The 26,637-nt window shown below is 40.2% G+C and overlaps 1 protein-coding gene across 1 annotated transcript in view; it reads right to left on the reverse strand.

The window, feature by feature from the left end:
- Window positions 1-26,637, reverse strand: part of fd3F (forkhead domain 3F) — a 43,736-nt gene that overhangs the window by 11,648 nt on the left and 5,451 nt on the right. Inside the window, exon 2 of the mRNA XM_067780772.1 lies at window positions 25,411-25,506. Within this exon, the coding sequence (XP_067636873.1) occupies window positions 25,411-25,506 (96 nt within the window). The remainder of the gene's footprint in view (window positions 1-25,410; window positions 25,507-26,637) is intronic.

Consider the following 26,637-nt stretch of genomic DNA (forward strand, 5'->3'; position numbering starts at 1 on the left):
CAGCGTAGTTGTTCGTACTGAAGCGTGCCTGGCACAAAAGCCAGCCGCCGTCAGCAAGCTATCCAGTAAGCGAGTAGTCGACAGTCGACACACGGCCTACCAAGCAATTTAGCCAACCAATCACTCACACAACCTACAGGCCCAAACTGCGAGCTGCCAGCCAACCAACCAACCAATAAACACTCAACGTGCTGCTTGCGACATTAATGTCTAGGCCCACCGGCTACAAACGTGGCGCACAAGTAGCCAGGTCATTCGGAAAGGCTTGGTAAAAGTTTCGAAAGGGGATGGACAGTGGAAAACTTTTCGTGGTGGGGGATATGTGCATGTGTGTGTTTGCGAAACAAGTTGATTACGGCGCAAGTGCAGACGTTAGCCCACACGTCCACCACTCGTGCAGCCAAATTTTTGTGGGTGGGAAGTGGAGTTTGGCTAGTGGTGTTGAGATTGTATGAACTTTAGTTATGTACATAAATGTGTATAGTTACTGTATATATGTATGTATGTATATATGTGTATGTATGTACATGCATATATACAAGTAGTTTCCTACTCTTAGTATGTCCTTGCTCATCGGCAAAACACCAATGCTTGTAGGCAATAAATTTTGTATTTTACCATATTGCACATCTCATTTATTTGGAATGAAAAATGTATTGGCATTATTGTCATTACTATTGACGTATGAAATAAGCTTTGCTAATTTCGTAGCTAGAAAAGACGTATGTATAAATCTATGTATATATGTATATACGAAGGTTCATCATCTATTCCGATATGGATTACCATACAGCAAACGTTAGAATATTAGCCAGGTAGGTGGAATGCCCGCTTAAATATCTCTGAAGAAACTATAAAAATGTGGTGGGAATCTTGCGGATATTAGAAGCGGATGCAGGCTACAACTTTCGGCTGGTTAGGCTGAACCTACATACTCTGAATGTGTCCATAGTATGAGCATAATTTGTTTGACGAAGAAGTGGATAAACTTATTAAATACCATAACTTATGTCCATCCTTTTACCAGTTTTTTAGTTTCTCATTGGGTGACAGCGGCTGAAGGGTCCATTGAAGTTATGACCACTTCAAATTACCATAAAATCAACTATCCTTATTGTTGGGCGGGGTGCGTCCGCTCCTTGCGGTAGGTGGGCGTACCGGTGTCGATCCCAATTAACGGGTTGCGTGTAGGAGAAATAAATATTAGACGAGAATTTCTCGTTATAAATTATGTGTTTTATTGTGTAAATATAAAATGTACAGAGCCTAGTAATATTACCTTGTGTACCATTGTGGAAATTAAACAAATCGAATTGCATTAGGGGGGTCGTAATTAAATGCGGAAAAGTTAGGTATTCTGCCTAAACACTTATGACTACTTCAAATTGTCATGAGTTCAATTGACTAAATGAATTTTCCTAATTTGACTTTATCGCCGCTGAGAAATTTCCTTTTGACTTGATGACTATTTTGGGAAAAAGAGCATGACCATATACAGAAATTTAAAACCAGCTCAAAACCGAAAAACTTCCACGGCATTGGTAGGGCGTTTTTCCTTATTCAAATGAGTTCTCGCTCCTTTCTAAGGCCCACTTGCAGAACGGGGTTTTTGTCTGCGAAGAGTTTTTAGACGAGCTTGTCTTACAATCTGCGTCATGCTCCTTGAAATATTTCGCAAAAATTGGAGGGACAGAACAAACATGCATCTGCAAGGCAGGTGAATTTTCACTGATAGGCTTTTCATGGCAGAAATACATTCAGAGTGTTTGCCAAATTACTGCCGAGTGGGACCCCGCTTAGAAAAACCTCTTTCTTTTTTAATTGAAATAATTTTTTTCTAAATTTTCGCTGTTGCTTTCCTCGCAATGTAAACACGGGGCCTTCAGTATGGTAGGCGGAGCACGCTACCACCACACCATGGCGGTTGTGGTCCGAAAATTTGAAATAAAAAAAAAGTGTCTCTTTTCATACGACTGCACAAAAAATATAGTAAAAACTGTTGTCAACATTGCACCAAACGTTCTTAGCCATTTCTGACTGCATCACTCACTTCTTACACCTGTTGTCACGGATGAAGCCTAATTTATATGAATATGATGCCAGTGTCTATTTGGGCGCAAAATTAACAGCATAGACAATGTCAGCATAGAAATCAAATCGTTACTCACTCTTACCAAACAGAGCTACTTCGGCCTGAGCAGGCGATTGGAAAACTAAAGACCTTGCAATGTTGCTGCGGACTTATACTAGAGGAGGTTTCGCTGTGCGTTCTACGAGATATACGCAGATAATACCAAAGTGCCGTGAGTAAAATATATAAGGCTTCACTGGCTAAGCCACGTTATTCAAATGGATTAAGACGCTCCGGATCAGAGAGTATTCTTTGAATACTCTTCTTTGTAAGCAGAGAAAGATAAAAACTTCCACCGAGAGATTTTTCAGTCCTTTGTGTTAAAGCTCACACTTTTAACCGGAGTTTGACTGGGGATGTCATTATTTCGAGGGTCATTCATCCTATTTGTAGTAATCCACAAGGATGTTCACACTTTTATGAAGTAAGTTTTGGGACGATAGCTCGTAGTCACTATGTAGTCATTTTGTATCATCTCTACAGATGACGGAATGAAAGTACATCAGCTTAGAGAGGATTGCAGTCATCAGCAGTTACAGTGTATTCTTATTGCTTCATTAGTTACCCCAGCATGGTCTTCCCTGAAGTCTGCAGTTTCATCGCCCCATATCTCTCTACCTCTCTTTGATGGAGTTCCGGTATCCACACGACTTCCTTTCTTTGACCCTCTACCGCACCCTGATCCCTAATACTCATTTCAAGCGTTTTCGAGTGACACCACACAGACACAACTTGGCTGGGTTGATCAGATTTCGTCGGAAAGGTGAGAAGCCTCTGTTTATCTTCCAGCGAGATTTCTCATTATACCGGGTATGCATCCTGAAAGCCCTTTAAATAGCTCATATCTGCATCGTTCTTGGAATTTTATTGTTCTTTTCATGGAGTGTGAATGAAGGTCAGCTGAGACAAATCTCCAAAAATTCCAGCAAGACTAATCACAATCCGAGGACGTCAGATATATAGAGTTGACCGCCGTAAGACTAGCGTAGGGCCATTCATTACCTGACCACGGTACGTATTGCAGGATAATTGCGGATTTCCACCAAGCTTTTCCAGACCCACAATATTCATTTAAAGCGGGGAAAATTTTGACGGGAATGACTTTTGACCGATTTGGGTTCAAGAATTGTCGTAGTTCAAAAGTTCCTTGAAAAAATACTTCATGTAAATTTATTGACAGTGCCAAATTGAAGATAAAAGTAGAGAAAGCGAGAAAGAAAGGGGCGATGAAGCGGTGTTCAAGAAGAGCACCAAAGTGCTGAGATCGCCGGTTTTAACAACCCCCGCTAAAGCGACCTTGTCGGTAATGCCCACACAAGGCACCGAATCGGCGGAAAAGACAAAGGCAGCGAAAGCACAGCTGCGCAATAACCCCAGCCAGTCAACACCTGCTACTGCAAAGGAAAAAGCGTCGGTCAGCTCAGCCAATGTCGTTGCACAGCGCGCTGTTGGGAAGGAGAAACGTGCGACTCCGCCAAGAGGCTCACTCTCATACACAAGCCTCGAAGGGAAGAGCCAGGACGAACTGCTGGAGTACGCGGTATCAGTGCTGCGCGAGATGCAGGAAACCGCTCTCAAGCAGAAGACCGTGTCCAAGGACATAAAAACCGGTATGGCTCTTCTCGAGGAAGCGTTAAGCTGCATGGGATCGTTAAGGGCCCAAAAGGTAGATGAGAGCAGAGAATCGGGCCGAAAAAGCAAGAGGGCACGAACGAGCTCAGATTCCCACTCGGAGGACTTGGAAGCCAAAAAGAAACGAGATGAAAGAACAAATACGCTTTCACAAGGTGAGTCTTGGTCCAATGTAGCGCGCCGGAGGCTGAAACAGCGGGCCCAGCCAGCCAAGCAGGCAACCCCCGTCCAAGCTCCTAAAGCTCAAAAACGGGCGAGAAAGAGGAGACAAGCAGCAACTTTTGTGGTAAAACCTGTGGAAGGCAAAAGCTATGCCCAGGTACTAGGGGCCATACGCGGCCAGCTCCGCCCTAATGAGACAGGTACGGTGGTACGGTCAGTACGAAAAACCAAATCTCGTAACGTACTGATTGAAACGGCGCGCTGCAGTGACCAGACGGCCTTCAGATCAGCTATAGGTAGTGCAGTAGGAGAGGTCGGTGAAGCACAACAGCTCTCCAAGCGGATGAAGTTGGAAGTACTTGGCATGGACTGTCTCACAACTGAAACAGAAATCCAAGACGCAATAAGGGGAGGCCGGAAAAGAAGAAATCACTAGACCTCTCCGTGCCTCTGTGTTCGCAGCAAACCAAAGAGAACAGAAAATGGCGGGCGTCGAAGTGGACGAGAATATTGGCAACGCCCTACTCAAAAAAGGTAAAATTCCTATCGGATGGATACAGTGCCGAGTCAGACAGCGAGCAGAAGTACAACGCTGCTTTAGGTGTCTCGACTACGGACACCGGAAGGCAGAATGCAAGGGTCCAGACAGGAGTAACGCCTGCTGGAAGTGTGGGCAAAGCGGCCACAAAGCTTCGGCCTGTACCGCAGCTCCAAAATGTTACCTGTGTAATACACAGAAGCTCGATCATGTCCCTGGATCTGGAGCATGCAGCATTTTCAGAGCGGCACTCGATGTTGCAAAGGCCAAAGTCTCAATTCAATAGTGATTAGTTTTATCCAAGGCAACCTAAACCGGAGCAGACTTGCTGATGAGCTACTACAACAGTTGGTCTTAGACCATAAAGCTAACAGCGTTATCATCAGCGAACCCTATAAAGCCCGAAATGATTGGCATATAGACAACACCGGCACCGCCGCAATCTGGATGACAGATGCAAACGCCAATATTGTGAACCGCGTTGCCGGACAAGGCTACGTCCGCCTAACTACGAATAATACCACAATAGTAAGCTGCTACTTGTCCCCGAATGATCCCATTCAAACGTTCAGGGAGAAGCTTGAACTTATTGAAGACGACCTGAGGGACTTAACTAGTAACCTGGTTGTGGCGGGAGACTTTAACGCAAGAGCCGTCGAATGGGGAATGCCGCAGACTAACACCCGTGGAAGGTTAGTCCTTGAGATGGCAGCCAGGCTCGGTTTGAACGTGCTTAACACTGGTACGACCCCTACATACCGACGGCCAGGCTTTGGATACTCGATCCCCGATGTAACACTAGTGTCAGAAAGCCTGCTGCTGACCGCTGCTGGATGGAGAGTCATAGAGGATCTGACTGGCAGCGATCACAACTACATCACTTTCCACCTAAACGATCCCGGTCAGAGGCAGATTCCGAACGGGCCACGCAGAACAAAAGCATGGGACGCATCCAAGGTCGACTCTGCCACGTTCTCCGCATCAGTACTGGGGGATGCCCGACGGATAATCAACAACTCCAGTCCGACGGAAGACGCGGTTGAAAAGACAATGAGCTGTCTTCGCCACGCTTGCAACCTCTCTATGCCACGGAGGGGAGTGTGGAGGGGTAAAAAGCAGGTATACTGGTGGAATAGCGAAATCGCGGAGCTGCGGAAAATATGCCACAGGATGCGAAGGCTAGCAACTCGCGCGCGCGGCAGGCCTGAGGCTCTAGAAAAGTCGGAAGCATACAAAGGAGCGAAGAAAGCTCTTAGTGCTGCCATTAAGCAAAGCAAGCTTAAGTGCTGGAAAGCGCTTTGCGAAGAAGTGGATCGAGACCCATGGGGGCAGGGATATAAGATAGTAATGAAGAAGTTCCGTCCGCCAAACCAGCTGATGGACGAGAACCAAATAAGGAACATTGTGGATGGCCTGTTTCCCACCCAACTGCCTAGGGAGGGCGGGTACGTTACCCATGAACGTGGAACCATTCCAAGAAGAAGAGATTAAAACTGCCGTGCGAACTATGAAACCTAGGAAAGCATCTGGGCCCGACGGAATACCCGCGGAGGCAATTAGACTAGCTGCAAACGACTGCCCAGAACTTATGTTGCACATGTACAACAAATGTCTCGAAGAAAGAATTTTCCCCACCATATGGAAGACAGCACGACTGGTTCTCATTCCAAAAGGGAAAGGAGATCCCAACTCTCCATCATCCTACCGTCCCCTATGTATGTTGGACACAGCAGGGAAATTGATGGAGAGTCTCCTGAAGCAACGCCTCACCAGAGCGTTACAGGACGCCGGAGGACTGTCGCCCAGACAGCATGGTTTTCGGAGGGGGCACTCTACAATAGATGCCATAGCAGAAGTTATAGACGCAGTCAAGAAAGCCGAGACAGCGTGCCACAGAGCAAGACCTATAGTGTTGCTGGTCACGCTGGACGTCAAAAACGCTTTTAACTCAGCTAGGTGGGAGGACATGCTTGAGGCACTAGAAAGCACTTTCAAAGTACCGCAATATTTGTTAGAAATTTTAAGGAACTACCTAAGAGAGAGGTATCTAATATATGAAAGTACTCACGGTCAAAAAAAGGTAAAAATAACAGGTGGAGCAGCCCAGGGTTCGGTACTAGGTCCCGATCTCTGGAATATAACCTACGACAGTCTTCTTCGATTAGACATGCCAGAAAGCACCTTCCTCGTTGCATTTGCAGACGACGTGGCAGCTGTGATAACAGCACCAAGCTGCGAGCTGGCACAGCTAAAATTAAACCAGGTCATGTGTAATGTAAATAGGTGGATGGCTGAGTACGGTCTCCAGTTAGCAACAGCCAAAACGGAGATCGTCATCCTCACAAAGAGACGTATTCCCACTACCAGGAACATGATGGTTGGGGACCAGCCAATAGAAACACTCGCTTCAACGAAATATCTGGGAGTGAGGTTAGACAGCAAACTCAACTTCTCGGATCACATACGAGGGACCTGCGAAAGAGCTGCGCGCATAATAGCGCAGTTGAGTAGATTAATGGCAAACACAGGTGGCCCAAAGCCATGCACAAGGAAGTTGCTTGCATCAGCCTCGGATTCTATACTCTTATATGGTGCAGAAATCTGGGCGGACGCAATGAAATACCGGAAGAACCGAGTCGCCCTCACCTCGGTCCAACGCAGAGGGGCGCTGCGAATATCTTCGGCTTACCGCACGGTATCAGCTGAAGCTGTCCTGGTCGTTGCGGGAACCATACCGATATATCTTCTCGTTGAGGAAAGAAAAACAATATATGACAACGGATCGCAAGTAAGTAGAGCTGCTGTTGTCATGCAGGCGCGAGAAGAATCGATCCGATGTTGGCAAGATCAGTGGAGCAACAGCATCGTAGGAAAGTGGACTAGGGAACTAATCCCTGAACTTGATCCATGGTTGAAGCGACCGCACGGAGAGGTAGACTTTTACCTGACCCAGTTTCTAACGGGACATGGTTACTTCCGCAAATACCTACACAGAATGGGTAAGGTTGATAGCCCGAGCTGCCTGTACCGTGGGGAAATAGACGATGTACGCCACACCTTCTTCGAATGCAGGCACTTCTCCCATCAGCGAAGGAGGGTAGAAGAGGTACTTGGCGACCTATCCCCGGGCAGTGTCATTAATAACATGACCTGTCGAAGAGACAGATGGGATACGGTCAGCACATATGTGAGGCATATACTTACCAGTAAACGAGAAGACGGATGCCTAGCCCATTAGCGTGAGAGTAGCCATAGAGCTCACGTAGCGCGCACCCGTACCCGAAGTAATGCTAAACGCGGTCCCAGGTACGGGGATTTGCGCGGGCCGTGGGAGGTTAGGTTTTAGTGGGTAGGCCTTCATGGAAGAAGGGAGTCCTACACTCGGAGAGTCTCGCAGTAAGGCTTAAATATCCCGGTCAGTGCATAAAGCATTTCCTCCTTCCACGAAACACACAAAAAAAAAAAAAAACAAAAAAAAAAAAATTTAAGTCGACCGTCATCTCAATCGAGACGATTACGGGTAGGCTGTCCGCTACCTTTTTTGGCATCTCCGTTTAAATCCTCTCAAAGCTACGTTCTCTCTGGAGCACGGATTATCTTAACAGCAGTTCTCCCTTAGCGAAGTAGTAAGGCGCACTTCGGCCGGCTAACCGACAAAGCTGAACGAATTTACCCGGTTAATGTAGCACAAAAAAAAAGTTCCAATTGTACCTGTCTGAGGTTCGATTGGAGAACTTATTGTCTAGAGAGAGCGTCTATGTAGCATATAAGTAGTCATGTTTGAGTAAATTTTCGGGAATATTCCTGTTCCGGGAGAGAAGAGTGAGTGGTTTAGAGTTGAACAAAACCGAAGACCTAGGGAACTCCACTTGAATGACGGAGCTATAGTGAAACTGAAGGCTGTTCACACTCTGTGAATGAAAGCTGCAAAATGGCTCTACCTGTAGGAATTGGTTTATATTTCCGCTTGAAAGTTCGAATATCTTTTTTACACATCCATTTCTTGGTTTATATTTCCGCTTGTAAGTTCGAATATCTTTTTTACGAATATCTGTTTAACTGTTGGAAATATATGTGAAAAAATCGTGATTAAAAGTCCACGAGCATTTGCTTGGCCAATATCATGCCACTCAGCCTCTTCTACGTTACAACGGCGCCCAACGTGGGGCAATTGAATACAAGCGCTCATTAAAGTTTGTAAAATTTTTTAAATCCTTAATTATTTATTCGCTTTAAGTTGTCCGAACTTTTGGTCCTGCACATAATTCAAGGTTTCTTCATAAGTTTTCCGATTTTTTGTCCATAAACTTACAATTATGGCGTTGTAGTATTTTCCCCTCATTAAACGAAAGGAAATTATATTTGCGTGTTCATTGTCTATAGGCACAAACTCATGTAAATAGCAGCAACAAAACGCTTAACTTATAACTAGTCTATACAATTTATTATGACGTGAACCAGAGAAAGAGGGCTGTGAGTGCATCAAAAAAGGGTTTGGGAGGAAAAAGTAAACTTTTCATAAGCACATTATCGAATTTTTATTGTAGTCATTTCATTAACCATTGGCAAATATGTATTGTGGCCCCTATGTAAATAATTATGCAGGGTTGCATGCATATAGTAAAACCTTGATGTAGTAAACTATTAAGAGATGTATAATATTCGCGCGCATTTCAGACATACTCTTTCAAAATTCTCTTTCGATAAGTAGCCGCTGAACAGAGTGGCAACGTCGAAAAGGCTATTGTTTGCGCAATTCAAAAATATATTTTGCAAATAAACGCTCATGCGCGGAATGTTTTAATTGATGTATGATTTTCGTTCCTAATGAAAATCGACACTGATGATGGCACAACGCCGAAACCGGGTTGTCTCAAAACCAAATTTGACAAGGGATGACGGAAAATCGTTCCAATATACATCATTTATCCACCCTGTCGGAAAATCAGCTAAACAAGATAATTCAATGTTTTAATGTTAGCAATATATTCTGTTTAAACTTTTTGTTAGACTCAAGCAATGATATAATATTTATATATATTTGCAAATCATTTTTTGCGTGTTAGCAATCATGCGTGTTTATATCTTCCTTCGTTGCTCGTTAATCATCGACTAAGCCAATACCACTACGATGATTTTGCTCTTACCAACGCAGTCACAGTTTCAAATTTGAAGATAATTGTTTTTAAGCTACATGTTGACTTCGCTAATTGAGTACTGAGGAGACCTGACCTCTTAAAAAATAAAAGGGTTGCTTCTTCATCGGGAGATTGAACAGTGGCTGAAAAATATATTCGCTTAAAAAAAATCGATTACTTAGTCTAAAAGTCGAATTGTTGTGTTTTATATCAAAAGCCAATAATTAACGAATTTTTTATTTTATTACCAAAGTCATTATGTAAGGATTTAGCACTTCAAATGTTATCAGATCCATGCTCATTGTATTGAGGTCCCACTGTACATAAGTTTCTTTGGAATGGTCGCGTATAAGGTTCTATCTAGCATACTGTAAGAAAGGCTGAAGCCCATAGTCAACAAACTGATTGGAACTGGTAAATCTACTATCGACCAGATTTTCACGATGTGTCATATCCTGGAAAAGACCCGCGATCGACTACAAAGCAAACTTTTACACGTTGAAACCAAACGTGGCTTCAGACCAGGAGACGATCTTTCATGCAATTTCTTTAACATAATGCTGGATAAGATAATTCTAGCAGCAGAACTAAACCGTGATGGTACAATCTATTATAAGAGCGTACAATTACTGGCGTATGATGATTATATTGATGTTATCGGCCTGAACAAGCGTGCTGTGATTATACAAAGAAGCGAAAAAAGTGGTCTTGCGGTAAATGAGGACAAGACGAAGAACTTGCTGTCATCCTAGAAAGAGTCAGGGTATTCGCGCATTGGCTCTTGGAGTGTTCGAAAGAAAAGTTCTCCGGAAGATTTATGGTTCTCTATCGAACGATATAATAATGGGGCTTCGATGGCTAAGTCATGTTATGCGAATGGACGAAGACCCTCCGACCAAGGAAATATTTCAGTCAACACCGCAGTTTGCAAGCAGAGGAAGGAGGAGACCTCCACTGAGTTGGAGGAACACTGGAAGGCTTGACCCAATTGGCGTCAGTTATCCTGACCAGGGATATCAGGTATGACTTCACTCGATGGTATTTCTGAGTAAAAGGAATCTAAGTACAATAATTTGAGCACTGCTCTTGGAATGGTTAATGCTTTTTATCTTGATCTTCATTTTAACCTTAAAAGCTAATATTTTAATTTAAAATTCAAAAATTATGAATACTTTTATTTTAAGATAATTTTTTATCTCTTTGGTCCATTTAATGAAAGTAGACTTTGCATATTTTTGTTTCTTATAAAAGTCTCTGGGAAGAATTTTTGGTCTGTGTTGTGGTGAAATAGAAAAACTTCAAACAAAAATTTATCCAAATGAATGTATTTTTTTGCTTTATTGTTTCGTAGAACAAGACCTTCCTACTGCAAAGGTTTCGATAACAATGCCCAGAAACAAGAAAGGTTAAAAAGACTATCATGAGCTGATGTAGACTTTTCGGATGCTTGCCAGCCTAGAAATAATTAGATAACTGGAACAGGCGCTAACAACCTGGCAAGGGCCCTGCCAGATCTTTTTTGGTCACGGGCAACCTAGAAAAAACTAGAGATTGCCTATATAGATAAAATTAGCTGGTGTATCCGAAGAAAACTCTAACAAAATGTCTGCTAGGCTTTCCTAGGAAGAGCTTCATGCAGCTGTATACGAGGTGTGTTCAAAAAGTATCGCGAATTTTGAATTTTCGCGGGTTATGTATATTCGAATTTCGATTATTTTCTAGCGTTATGTTGGTACTCATGCCTCTCACTTATGCCTACAAGCTCGGCCATTTTAAATGTTCAATTAATTGTTGACAGCTGCTTTGCTGAGGACCTGGACATATCGATTGACTTGTGCCATTCGATTTTTATCAATCATTTGGGCATGAGACTGGTCGCTGCGAAATTCGTACCAAAATTGCTCAATTTCGACGCGACTTTTTGTCCAAAAACAACACACTAATGATGCCGCACCCACCGCATTCCCCATATCTGATTCCCTGTGACTTTTTCTTGTTCTTGTTCTTGTTGCTACCATTGACGAGATAAAGACGGTATCGAAGGAGGAACTGTACAAGATACAAAAAATGATTTTTTTAAGTGCTTCGAATATTGGAAAAACCGTTGGCTCAAGTTTATAATATCTCATGGGGATTACTTTGAATGGGATAAAATAGATATTCATGAATAAATAAATAATTATTGAAAAAACACAAAATTCGCGATACTTTTTGAACACACCTCGTATATGGCCAACTTAGAAAATTAATTACTCAAAATTCATTTTAAACCGGAAGTTTCGGAGCAAAAATCGTATCAATGTTTTAAAATGGGGGTTTCTAAATTCCAAAGTACAAATTCCCCAAAATGTTTTCTTTTTATGACAGCAGTTCAGCAAAATTTTGAAAAAAGTTTCACATTTTAAGCTGAGATAAGGTGCTTCAAATATCCCCGAGATAGACGAGGCTTTCGTAAGAGACTACTAAAATCCACAGACCCGAAGGTAAGAGGGGTCAAAACATGGTTCTCGAGGCAGCCGGGTTAGTACCAAAACGTTCTAGTGCCGGAGCGTATCGGATTTATATTCGGCAAACGACTGCTCATATTCGTGAGACTCTTCTCAACATTAGGGGAGCGCTTTGCGGCTACAAAAATAGCAAAAACAACAGCTTTCATAGATACAATCTTCCTATTGTTGGTTTATTCTAAAACGCTTTTGGACACTTTAATGTAATTGGATTTGTTGTTGTATCATGTTTTAATTAACTGGCTCATCTTGTTCTTTTAAAAGGATGGAGATAAATCTATTGTTTGTTGTTCTAAGTCGATCCTCAGTGGGTACTTTTCAAATTTAAATTTTAAAATTTCTTTTTGACGCCGAAATCAATGATACAAAAGGCTTTTTGACCTGATTCTGTTGTGAGTACGTTCTAATAGATCTTTTTGTAAATTACGCAGCTCTAGTCATGACTTTGAATTACTATAAAACAATTCTGTCTATCTGTCATGAACTTTCATTGTGCAACGAATAAAATTGGTTATCAGCATTACGTAGCGCTCAATGTTGAAAGAGCTGATCCGCCCTCAAATATTGTATTTAATATAAATGGGAAACTGTTTTCGAAACGCTGCTTCAGTTTAGTATCTAAATGCTTTACATAATATTTTAAGACACATTCATGTGTTTTTGTACCTACCTGTTTATACAGTGATGCTCATATAATTAGGGATACAAATGTTCGATATTGGTTCTTTCTGAGTTAACATGTTTTTATAATTCATACTTTCTCACATCGACCACTGACTGAATGGGCTTTCATTCTATATCGTTTCCTGTTCAGAAACGCCTATCTCGAAATTTGATTGGATAATGCCCTATCTCAGTCCAAGAAGTATGGAATTAAGCTGATATAGGACATTTTAAAAAATTTCCGATACAGGTTGGATGAAGTTTTTCAAGAGCTTTTGGTATCTTTAAAGTGATGTACACACTTAACTCCATCGGTCTGTCCTCTTTTTCTGTCTATCTATCTTTATCTATATATAGAGAAGTGAAACTCTGTATGTACTCCGCCTATGTCCGCCGAAGCTTATTGCGGGAATTGGAACTGCCTGAAATTTCGTCTACAAGTAGCTCTTTTTTATGGTTTTATATCAAGGGTCTATTCCGGAGTTTAGTTTTATAGAGGGATTTTCTTGAAACTTTATATTTGTTGTTTTTTTCATAGTAGCCCAATCAATTTTAGTCTAACAAAGAATAATTTCAAAATTCTCCTTAATTTTTTGAAAATTGTTTTCCAAAGCAATTTTAAATTTTTTGCCATAGAAAGTGGGAAGACTTTATTTTCGTTGAAAATTTTAAAATTTTAAGATTTTCGTTTGGGTTTCTTAAACCTATTTCTATCATTTTAGAAATTTATTCGATACATTTACAATAGTAAATCGATAACTTTTTCATATAAAATCGATAAGTTAACAGTTAAAGTGTAACAAATTGATAACTTTCCGATTACAAATTGATAACTTTTTGAAAACAAATTCATGATTTTTCGAAAACGTATATATAACACGACAATAACAAATCTTTAACACTCTGACAACAAACATACAACTTTTAGATAACAAATCACAAACTGTTTAATAATAATTCATAACTTTCTTTAGATGCTCCATAAATTTACGATAATAAGCAAACAAACAAATCGAAAACTTTTCGCTGACAAGTCGATAATTTTGCAATAACAAAACGATAACTTTTCGTTAAAAAAACTGTAACTCACCAACAATTTTTGTTACTAATAGCTTATCTATAACACTTCGATGATAAATCGATAGCTCGTCTTTATTTCGTCGACAACACACCGATAGCAAACCGATAACTCGTCAAACAGAATTTATAAATACGCCCTTTCCTTTTCTTTCTAAACCTTTCCTTATCTTGCATTGACTACACTTACGATTACATTTTGATTTTCCCTATACAGCATACCAATTCACACACAACGCCTTCACTTACATTTTATATACCCCCATATAGCATACCACTTCCTAGAATTACGCTTACTTTACACTTACCTTCTCTATTCCCATAGCGCGTGCAACGAAGTATACAAATCAAAATCTTGAAGTAATCAATATTGACTAAAAAATTATTCGCGCATTATGTAGTGTTCCTAACTATATGCCCGTCACTGTATTATTCATATCAATTGCTATTAAGGGAAACTCCCAACTAATCAATAGCATACACATAATCGATTATGAAAATTTATCACCCTTTTCGTGACTATAATGCATTTGCATTATATATGTAAATATATAAGTACACATACATACATACATATGAATTTAAATTAACCGGAAGGGTCTGCAAAGCTAGTGAAACCACGACAAAAAAAAACATAAATACGCAGGCTATCAGGGATTCAACAAACAAAAAAAAAAATACCAATATCCGTCTAAATGTTGGAAAAACATGTGCAATACGCTACATCGAAATTGAACAATATTTATTTTTTTTCGTATTGGACAGCACCTGATCGTAAGCATTTAAGCGTATAAAAGGTGCACGTCCACGCACACAAGCACATGCACATGCACTGAAATATATTCACAAACGTCAACGTCACGTGCCGTTTGCCTCATAGCGAAGAAATGTTTTTGGAGGAATCTCACAACGAACCACCCCCTACATAATTTATACAAAAAAAAAAAAAAAAAAACAAAGAAAACGATAAAAAGTTCATGACAAATGCTTAAATGCTAAACATAAGTTAAACGTTACATTTTACGCCCCTTTTCCATAATTTCAGCATAGTGGGAGAAGCGTAAAGGAAAAGAGTAATACAACTTTTCTCTGGTATTAAACACAACAAAATAACCGTTATCACTTTTTTCAAGAATATTAAATTGAAGAAAAATTGTCTTTATAGATAAATTTTCTACGAAAATTTACTGGCCGTACTATAACATTATTACCATAACGGTGGGTTATAACGGTATAAAAGAACCGATGTAGATATATCCTTCCTTATATAGCACTTCCATATGATACTTTTTTCAAATCAAATGAAATATTTATACCCGCAATACAAATTTAAATAAAAATAAAATAAAACAAGTAAGGAAGGCTAAGTTCGGGTGTAACCGAACATAACATACTCAGTTGAGAGCTATGGAGACAAAATAAGGAAAATCAATCTGGGGTAACCCTGGAATGTGGTTGTATAACATGTGTATCAAATGAAAGGTATTAAAGAGTATTTTAAGAGAGAGTAGGCCATAGTTCTATGGATGAACGCCATTTAGGGATATCGCCATAAAGGTAGACCAGGGCTGACTCTAGAATTTGTTTGTACGATATGGGTATCAAATGAAAGGTGTTACTGAGCATTTAAGAGGGAGTGGGCCTTAGGTCTATCGGTGGACGCCTTTTCGAGATGTCCCCATTAAGGTGGACCAGGGGTGATTCTATAATGTGTTTGTACGATATGGGTATCAAATGAAAGCTGTTAATGAGTATTTTGAAAAGGAGTGATCCTTAGTTCCATAGGTGGACGCCGTTTCGAGATATCGCCATAAAGGTGGGCCAGGGGTGTCTCTAGAATGTGTTTGTACGATATGGGAATCAAATGAAAGGTGTTACTGAGCATTTTAAGAGGGAGTGGGCATTAGGTCTATAGGTGGACGCCTTTTCGAGATATCGCCATTAGGGTGGGCCAGGGGTGACTCTAGAATGTTTGTACGGTATGGGTATCAAACGAAAGGTATTACTGAGCATTTTAAGAGGGAGTGGGCATGAGGTCTATAGGTGGACGCCTTTTCGAGATATCGTCATTAGGGTGGGCCAGGGGTGACTCTAGAATGTGTTTGTACGATATGTGCATCAAACGAAAGGTGTTACTGAGCATTTTAAGAGGGAGTGGGCATTAGGTCTATAGGTGGAAGCCCTTTCGAGATATCGCCATTAGGGTGGGCCAGGGGTGACTCTAGAATGTTTGTACGATATGGGTATCAAACGAAAGGTGTTACTGAGCATTTTAAGAGGGAGTGGGCATTAGGTCTATAGGTGGACGCCTTTTCGAGATATCGCCGTTAGGGTGGGCCAGGGTGACTCTAGAATGTGTTTGTACGATATGGGTATCAAATGAAAAGTGGTAATGAGTATTTTAAAAGGGAGTAATCCTTAGTTCTATAGGTGAACGCCTTTTCGAGATATCGCCATAAAGCTGGACCAAGGGTGACTCTAGAATGTTTGTACGGTATGGGTATCAAACGAAAGGTGTTACTGAGCATTTTAAGAGGGAGTGGGCATTAGGTCTATAGGTGGACGCCTTTTCGAGATATCGCCATTAGGGTGGGCCAGGGTGACTCTAGAATGTGTTTGTACGATATGGGTATCAAATGAAAGGTGGTAATGAGTATTTTAAAAGGGAGTAATCCTTAGTTCTATAGGTGGACGCCTTTTCGAGATATCGCCATTAGGGTGGGCCAGGTGTGACTCTAGAATGTTTGTACGATATGGGTATCAAACGAAAGGTGTTACTGAGCATTTTAAGAGGGAGTGGGCATTAGGTCTATAGGTGGACGCCTTTTCGAGATATCGCCATTAGGGTGGGACAGGGGTGACTCTAGAATGTTTGTACGATATGGGTATCAAACGAAAGGTGTTACTGCGCATTTTAAGAGGGAGTGGACATTAGGTCTATAGGTGGACGCCTTTTCGATATATCGCCATTAGGGTGGGCCAGGGGTGACTCTAGAATGTTTGTACGATATGGGTATCAAACGAAAGGTGTTACTGAGCATTTTAAGAGGGAGTGGACATTAGGTCTATAGGTGGACGCCTTTTCGAGATATCGCCATTAGGGTGGGCCAGGGTGACTCTAGAATGTGTTTGTACGATATGGGTATCAAATGAAAGGTGGTAATGAGTATTTTAAAAGGGAGTAATCCTTAGTTCTATAGGTGGACGCCTTTTCGAAATATCGCCATTAGGGTGGGCCAGGTGTGACTCTAGAATGTTTGTACGATATGGGTATCAAACGAAAGCTGTTACTGAGCATTTTAAGAGGGAGTGGGCATTAGGTCTATAGGTGGACGCCTTTTCGAGATATCGCCATTAGGGTGGGCCAGGGGTGACTCTAGAATGTTTGTACGATATGGGTATCAAACGAAAGGTGTTACTGAGCATTTTAAGAGGGAGTGGACACTAGGTCTATAGGTAGACGCCTTTTCGAGATATCGCCATTAGGGTGGGCCAGGGGTGACTCTAGAATGTTTGTACGATATGGGTATCGAACGAAAGGTGTTACTGAGCATTTTAAGAGGGAGGGGGCATTAGGTCTATAGGTGGACGCCTTTTCGAGATATCGCCATTAGGGTGGGACAGGGGTGAATCTGGTATGTTTTTGTACGATATGGATATCAAATTAAAGGTATTAATGAGGGTTTTAAAAGCGAGTGGCCCTTAGATGTATATGTGAAGGCGTTCTCGCGATATCGACCAAAATGTGGACCAGGTGATCCAGAAAATCATCTGTCGGGTACTGCTAATTTATTTATATATGCAATACCACTAACAGTATTCCTGCCAAGATTCCAAGGGCTGTTGATTTCGCCTTGTAGAACTTTTTCATTTTCTTCTACTTAATATGGTAGGTGTCACACCCATTTTACAAAGTTTTTTCCAAAGTTATATTTTGCGTCAATAAACCAATCCAGTTACCATGTTTCATCACTTTTTTCGTATTTGGTATAGAATTATGGCATTTTTTTCATTTTTCGTAATTTTCGATATCGATAAAGTGGGCGTGGTTATGGTCAGATTTCGCCCATTTTTTATACCAAGAAAAAGTGAGCTCAGGTAAGTACGTGGGCTAAGTTTAGTAAAGATATATCGGATTTTGCTCAAGTTATTGTGTTAATGGCCGAGCGGAAGGACAGACGGTGGACTGTGTATAAAAACTGGGCGTGGCTTCCACCGATTTCGCCCATTTTCACAGAGAACAGTTACCGTCATAGAATCTATGCTCCTACCAAATTTGAGAAGGACTGGTAAATTTTTGTTCGACTTATGGCAATAAAAGTATTCTAGACAAACTAAATGAAAATGGGCGGAGCCACGCCCATTTTGAAATTTTCTTTTATTTTTGTATTTTGTTGCATCATATCATTACTGGAGTTGAATTTTGACTTAATTTACTTACATATATACAGTAAAGATATTAAATTTTATGTTAAAATTTGAATTTAAAAAATTTTTTTTTTAAAAAGTGGGCGTGTTCTTCATCCAATTTTGCTAATTTTTATTTAGCACATATAGAGTAATAGTAGTAACGTTCCTGCCAAATTTCATCATGATATCTTCAACGACTGCCAAATTACAGCTTGCAAAACTTTTAAATTACCTTCTTGTAAAAGTGGGCGGTGCCACGCCCATTGTCCAAAATCTTACTAATTTTCTATTCTGCGTCATAACGTCAACCCATCTACCAAGTTTCGTCGCTTTATCTGTCTTTTGTAATGAGTTATCGCACTTTTTCGGTTTTTCGAAATTTTCGATATCGAAAAAGTGGGCGTGGTTATAGTCCGATATCGTTCATTTTAAATAGCGATCTGAGATGAGTGCTCAGGAACCTACATACCAAATTTCATCAAGATACCTCAAAATTTACTCAAGTTATCGTGTTAACGGGCGGACGGACGGACGGACGGACGGACGGACGGACATGGCTCAATCAAATTTTTTTTCGATCCTGATTATTTTGATATATGGAAGTCTATATCTATCTCGATTCCTTTATATATGTACAACCAACCGTTATCCAATCAAACTTAATATACTCTGTGAGCTCTGCTCAACTGACTATAAAAATTTTAAGCACATCCTTTATATAAATGGACAAAAATCAGCGCAAAATGTCACCTCATATAAAGACATATTCTTGCTAAACTTTTATTTTTAAATTTTGACATATAAATTGCAAAAATATTTATGAGAAGTACAAATATAAAAGAGGAGCGCACGCTACTTGGATTGGAAAGTTGGTAGGAACTCCTATTAGTCAATCAATTGCGCTCCACCTTTATATTTTTACTTCTCATAAATTTTTTGCAATTTATATGTCAAAATGTAAAAAATCAAAGTTTGGCAAGAATATGTCTTTATATAAGGAGATATTTTTCGCTGATTTTTGTCCATTTATATAAAGGATGTGCTTAAAATTTTTTTATTTTATTTTTATTTTCTCCTTTTGTTCCTTTGTCACCGTGCCTTAACCTGTCTCTGAGGCTTCATGTTTGTAGCTCAATGAGAAGTTACTTTGAAATCGATCTCAAAACACCAAATTTCCAAATTCTTATCTAAATATTTAGATACGTGCGCCACCTAACGAAATTTTTTCTCCTTTTCTTAAATTTTCTCCGCGTCTTATCCTATCTGTGAAGTTTTACAGTTGTAGCTCAATGATAACCTATATAAAAATCAATCCCAAAATTTCCTCCGTTTCGTAGGATTTTGCTAAATATCTCATCCCGTGCGCCCCCTAGCGAATCGTTTTTTATCGTGTCATTGACCTCTGAATTAAGTTTGAAATTTCAAGTCTCTAGCTCATCGAGAAGTTACTTAAAAACTGGTTTGAAAATTTTCAAATTATTATCTAATTTTTGGGATCCGTGCGTCACCTAACGGAATTTTTTTCTCCTTTTGTTCCTTTGTCACGGTGTCTTAAGCTGTCTCTGAGGTTTCATGTTTGTAGCTCTATAATAAGGTACTTTAAAATCGATCTCAAAATACCAAATTTCCAAATTCTTATCTAAATATTTCGATCCGTGCGCCACCTAACGGATTTTTTTGTCTCCTTTTCTTAAAATTTCTCGGCGTGTTAACCTATCTGTTAAGTTTTACGCTTGTAACTCAATGAGAACTTACATAAAAATGAATCCCAAAATTCCCTCCGTTTCGCACGATTCTTCTAAATATCTCATCCCGTGCGCCCCATAGCGAATCTTTTTGTATCGTGTCATCGGCTGTCATCAACCTCTGAATTAAGTTTCAAATTTCAAGTCTCTAGCACATCGAGAAGTTACTTAAAAGCTGGTTTGAAAATTTTCAAATTCTAATCTAATTATTTCGATGCGTGCGCCACCTAACGGATTTTTTTCCTTTAAATCAATTGCAAGATTTATATGAAACGCGGACAAACATTCAACCGACCTAATATAAATGAAGTAAAAAAGGGCGTGACATTGATCAGATGTTAAAGAAGAACTTTAGAAGTTTTGTAAGCCACGAGTGAAAACCCGTTAATCATATTATTAATCATCAAATCGGTTGATAATCACGCCTTTTCTGATATATATTTAAAACAAATAGCTACTTTATTACTATTGTGACGAATATTAGCAAATCTAAGGGATACTATCATCTCTAAGCCGATACTAAGCAGTGACTTGTATGCACATCAACAAATCAATCATTATGTTTACCCATATGTCCACACAAGCAGCGGAGAGTAACGCACAAACACATGCATGTATCTGAGATACTCATAAAAGTATGCAATCATTTGTGCAAGTATCACTCACATATACACGCGCATGGGCTATGAAGCTATAATATCGCGCATCTGTAGTTATAGCTGAGTAATTTTATAGCTGATAACTAACTAGTAAGTTCTGGAAATAGAAGCGCCTAGAAATATGTCAACGAGGAAACCACACAGTATAAAAGCAGCAACAGTTGAGGAACGACAATCAGTTTGGTTTAAGCAAGCTATCAGTTGCGAAGTATAAGTGTTATGTGTACTTTAATAAAGGCCATTTTTGCATTATTCAATATTGGAGTTATTTATTCAACAGTTTAGTGATTCGAACGTTAGCAGAAGATTTGGAATAAGCGGAATTTCAGTAAATTTGTTACAATTGGTGTCATAAGAGGAATTGTTGAATAAATTCCGAAGATTTCGAGTACAAAAAGGATATGGCAAAGTGGAGTGAATTGAAGATCCAGCAATTGAAGAAGGAGTTGGACAGCCGTGGATTGAATACAACTGGCAATAAACTCGAACTTCAGGCAAGACTACGAGAGGCAATGGAAGCAGAAGGAATTAACGCGGAAGAGTATGTCTTTCATCTTGATGGCGACGAAACAACAACAAAAATTGAAGAGAAAAACGAAACACCGCAGACAATGGCGAACACAGACTTGAACACGATAGTAGCTGCAATATCTGCACAAACGTCGACAGTAACATCCAAGATGGAAAAACAACTGGAATCACAGGAAACACGTATAACATCCAAGATGGAAGCACAGGAAGCACGCATAACAGAAATGACATCACAAATGTCCACAAATATGTCATCACAACTGGAAGAGCAGAAGACATATATGGCATCCCAACTGGAATCACAGGAGACACGTATCTCAGAGATGTCGTCAGAAATAACATCTAAAATTGAAGCACAAGACGCACGAATATCCGAAATGTCGGCACAAATTTCAGCACAGGTATCATCGCAGGTCTCTACACAATTGGAAGCGCGTATGGACGAGAAAATAATGCAGTTTGAGGAAAAAATCCAGGAGATGCAACTTAATCGTCCGGCTGCTTCAGCGAGTAATACGAAGGTAAAAACTCCATCTTTTGACGGTTCTGTTCCTTTCCAGGTCTTTAAGCTACAGTTCGAGAAGACCGCAGCAGTGAACAACTGGAATGCTGAAGATAAAGTTGCTGCACTGTTGGTGGCATTGAAAGGGCCTGCAGCTGAAATCTTACAGACAATTCCAGAGTACGAACGGAACAACTATGAAACATTGATGAGCGCTCTAGAGAGGTGAAACGGAAGCGAATACAGGAAACAGATATACCAAATTGAGTTGCAAAACCGTTACCAAAAATCGAATGAGACTTTGCAGGAGTTCGCATCGGATGTCGAAAGGCTGGCCCATCTAGCAAATGCCGACGCACCCGTGGAATACACCGAGAGGGTAAAAATCCAGAGTTTTATAAAAGGAATACGGGATGTCGAAACGAAACGAGCTACATATGCGAAAACAAAGCCAACACTTGCTGAAACGGTATCCCATACACTGACTTAGGAAACTGTTTCACTTTTGAGTAAGCCAGCAGACAAGGCCCATCGTCTGGAAGTAGAAAGGCCAGATTGGGTGGAAACAATTTTGGAAGAATTGAAGGGATCACAACAGAAAAACTCTGAAGTTATGAAATGTTTCAAGTGCGACAACCCAGGTCACATTGCACGTCATTGCAGCACCGGTCCTAATAGTTCCAACAATGCGGGTGGACATAAACGCAGAGCTGAAGGAGGTGAGCAAATCTCCAAGTCCACTCAATCGTTAAACTAAAGTGAGTCAGCCGCAAGGGGCGAAAGCTGGCTCCCTCAATTGAATGCCCCGTAATCTCTATCTCGCAAATTGGAAGAAGGTCAAACAATCTTACTGTCGGAGGACATGTGGATGGAAAGAAACATTTACTGACTGTAGATACGGGTGCATCTCATTCCATCATTCAAGCGGATTTAGTCAACAAGAAGATAAGACCATTGCATGGAGCAAGATTACGTACAGCCACGGGAGAAGACACCATGGTTCTAGGAGAACTGTCGGAGGACATGTGGATGGAAAGAAACGTTTACTGACTGTAGATACGGGTGCATCTCATTCCATCATTCAAGCGGATTTAGTCAACAAGAAGATAAGACCATTGCGTGGAGCAAGATTGCGTACAGCCACGGGAGAAGACACCAGGGTTCTAGGAGAAGTAGCATGTGAAGTCGCAATTGGGAACATCACCGTAGTACATACATACATCACCGTAGTACATACACAATTTTATAGTGGCAGAGATTGTTGATGAAATCATAATTGGAGTGGACTTCTTAATTGACCTTAATGTGGTCATATAAATTGGTCCCGAGATGGTCGGGCTAGTACCTTAAGGGTGCTTTGTTGCCGAAACGTACCGGATCTATATCCGGCAAAGGACCATCAACGTCCATAACATTCGCCAAAGCCTTCGGGGAGTGTCATCATCGTAAATACAACAGCAACAGTTGGTAAAGGAGGGTGCAGCGCTCGATAAATCGACGGTATATGAAACAGAAGACGTCCCAATCCGGTTGGGAAAAAACAAGAGGGGAAAGGAGTTACATATGGATAATCAGGCAGGAAAGGCGTAAATAGAAGCGCGGGGTTGGGTAATTTTAAAGATCTTGTGAAAATCCTACGATATTAGACCGAAAAATTTGCTCATATTTCTAAGGAGAGAGAATCAAAGCTAATGATGGACATACTAACTGGAAGCTGCCTTCTAGTGTAACATGTTTATAAATAAGGCCTCGTCAGTAACATCAGATGTTGGAAGTGAGGACTGCACGAAGAAACGTTTGAACACGTTCTCTATTCAAGTCCTGAGTTCGCTAGGTCAAGGCTCCAGCTACTGTAAAGCGTAATTCCTTACGCCCCGAAAGCGTAGCGCCTTAAGTGATGAAAGGTGGAAGAATTGAATTTACAAAAATATTCCCATTTTGTTTTTAAGTTAATTGGTTAAGCTAAACTTAAACTAAGTTTGCTTAAACTCTAGTCAAATTAAAACTCCAGTTAAACTAGTACTTTTCAGTCACAGTTTAAGGCCGCCTTGGGTATGCTTCTTTGTCCGGCAACATTGGTTCTTTTTATTATCTAGATAATTTGTAGATACGGCAACAGCTGGAGTTTGTTTACCCAACAAACATGGAAAAAAAGTTCTCAAGCGAAATATATATCTAGTTCCGGAAGTGATATCCAACATCATTATTTAATTATTCTCAAACCAGATAGTTCTCGAGTTGATATTCAACTTCATTCTCCGATCACTATCCAACCTTTGAGAAATTTTATAAAATTAAAAGTTTTCGAGTTGATCTCCAACGTCATTAATATTTTCCAATTATTATCCTAATTTCGAGAGATTGTGAGAAATGTACAGTTCTAAAATGAATATTCTACACATTTCTACAATTGATATCCTACATTGCTTATCGAGTTGAGGTGGATTGAAAAAAATCTACAAGGTGGTACCCCAAAACCAGCAGCTGTTTATTATGATAAATACACACCTGGCTGATAGCAGTAAAGAAGCGTAATTAATCAAAAATAAATTATATAGGCGGCTGCCGTGGTGTATTGGTAGCGTGCTCCGTCTACCACACCGAAGATCCTGGGTTCACGACCCGGGCAAAGCAACATCAAAATTCTAGAAACAAGGTCTTTCAATTAGTAGACAATTTTTCTAAGCGGGCAGTCTTTGGCACGCACTCCGAGTGTATTTCTGCCATCAAAAGCTCTCAGTGAAAACTCATCTGCCTTGCAGATGTTGTTCGGAGTCGGAATAAAACAAGTAGGCCCCGTCCCGCCATTTTGTAGGAAAAATTCAAAGGAGCACGATGGAAATTGGAAGAGAAGCTCAGCCTACAATCGCTTCGGAGGTAATAGCGCCTCGCATTTATTTATTTTTTAAATTATATATATTTCATTTTAGTTTCGGAAACATACTGTAATTTGGAATCTTAAATTTGAGTCCAGTTAGAGAACCACAAGTTGGGAATTAAAATTTTCAACTTAAGTAACAGCATTTCTGCTATATAAAAAAATTCCCTCTTTTGCTGAGTACGCCATGATTCTCGAGTTGAGCCACTGTTTCGAAACAACTCTTCAGATTTTAGAAGTATGCTTAGTTTTCAACGTGAGCTCTATTGGCACTCAAGCCCAAATGCTTGTTGGGTATATTCGACGCCATTTGCAACGAACGCAAATCACCTATAGGTTAACTAGAGTTTAACTCTGCTAGATCGGCCGCTTAAGCTCAGCTTAAACTTCAGCTAAAGTGGACTGAAAAACTGCAGAATAAGTTTAAGCGTAGTTCAACTGATAAACTGAGTTGAACTTGTATCGAAAAACTGGGCCTAAAAAACGCTTTCCCATTTATTATATAAATTGTCGGAGTTAAAAAAGTTTTCGAAATTCCTTTAACCATTTTGCAGTTTCAAACCTACATAGTTTCGCAACAGTTAATGTCAGTAAATACTTTTGATTTGTTTAATTACATCCGTTACATTTTACTTTTCGAAATACTTTAAGTAACCTCTTCAACTCCACGAGAAAGTTTTAGAACAAATTCAAATTAATAGAAATTACAAAAAATGTCTTCAGCATTTTTTGATTGGCTATTTCTACATACACACACATAAATAATTGTGCGTGCATGTGTGTGTGTGCATTATAAAAAGATTTATTGTTACTGTTGTAAAAATGAATGTTACTTACGATATCCATTGATATATTCCGGAAACCGTTAGTTCACCCTTATCTTCGAGGGCGTATTCGATGAGCTCTGTGTATGTAAACGGCGGCTTCTTTGGCCTGATTTTATGCCAGTAAATCCATTTCGTTGTGGGGTTGGATGTTTCATTCAAATCGTTATGGTGGGAGGTATTTTGATATGTTGTCCCATCGGTGGTGGTGGTTGAAGTTGAAGGCATGAGGAGAAATGTAATAAAATAAATAGTTTTTTTTATTTGGGGTTAGTTTTGTCTGCTCCATTTTGAATTATTATTATTGATAGACGGTGTTATATGTTTAGGTACATACATATACATTAGAGATGTAGGGAAACAGCTACACATAAATGAAATTTATCTATGTCTTAAACAGCAAAGCTAGGTTTATTTAGGAGGACGGGCGGCGCCTTCGCGGAAAAGAAGAAGAGTTTAAGTATCGTGAAATCCGGTGAGGAGAATATGACGGGAAAATGTGAGAGTTATCATTCCAAAGTAAAAGTTTGCCAGAGCTGTGGCGAATGAAAAGAAGTACCATGAGGTACGCTATCTATTGGCTCTTTCGACAGCTTCAAATCGGTTGGTCCGTATCCTATCCCCACTAATTGTGCTGAAAGAATTTGTTGAGCAAACTGTGATAACCCTGAGAAATGTTTTCACATCGACACTTTCATCAGGTTAAATCCCACACACATGGCTACTAGTTGTTTTTGTATTCATTTCCAAAGTAGGTAAGGAAAACTATACTCTTAGTAAGGATGACTAAAACGGCAGAAAGACTCCATGCCATTAAGTTTTATGTCATTCTTGATGAATTGTCTGCAGAGACTGGTTGAGCTTCGTATACGAGTCCGCATCAACATGCTAACCAGGCGGAAAAATAATGCGAGACGGCTTTACAGAATGTTGTACATGGAATTGGTTCGGCAATCACCAGTGATTACAAATTATCTGTGTGGTTGACAGGCATCGATCGCTCCAGTTCAGCAACCTAACATCAAAACCAAGTAGGGTCGTGTCCTATCCCTAATTTTGCTTAATATTTACATAACGAAGGTCCCTTCCGCACCGGAAGGAGCTACCATTGTTTCCTACGTCGATGACAGTAGGTCCTGGTCTTTCATATGATAAGCTGTGCTATACAATTAAAAACTCTGTCTCTAGTCTTTTCAGATGTTTTGGCTCTATCACCGACCAAGTCCTTGACGACCTTATT

This window comes from Eurosta solidaginis, chromosome 4, assembly GCF_040869045.1.
Source record: "Eurosta solidaginis isolate ZX-2024a chromosome 4, ASM4086904v1, whole genome shotgun sequence".
Classification (NCBI taxonomy): Eukaryota; Metazoa; Arthropoda; class Insecta; order Diptera; family Tephritidae; genus Eurosta; species Eurosta solidaginis.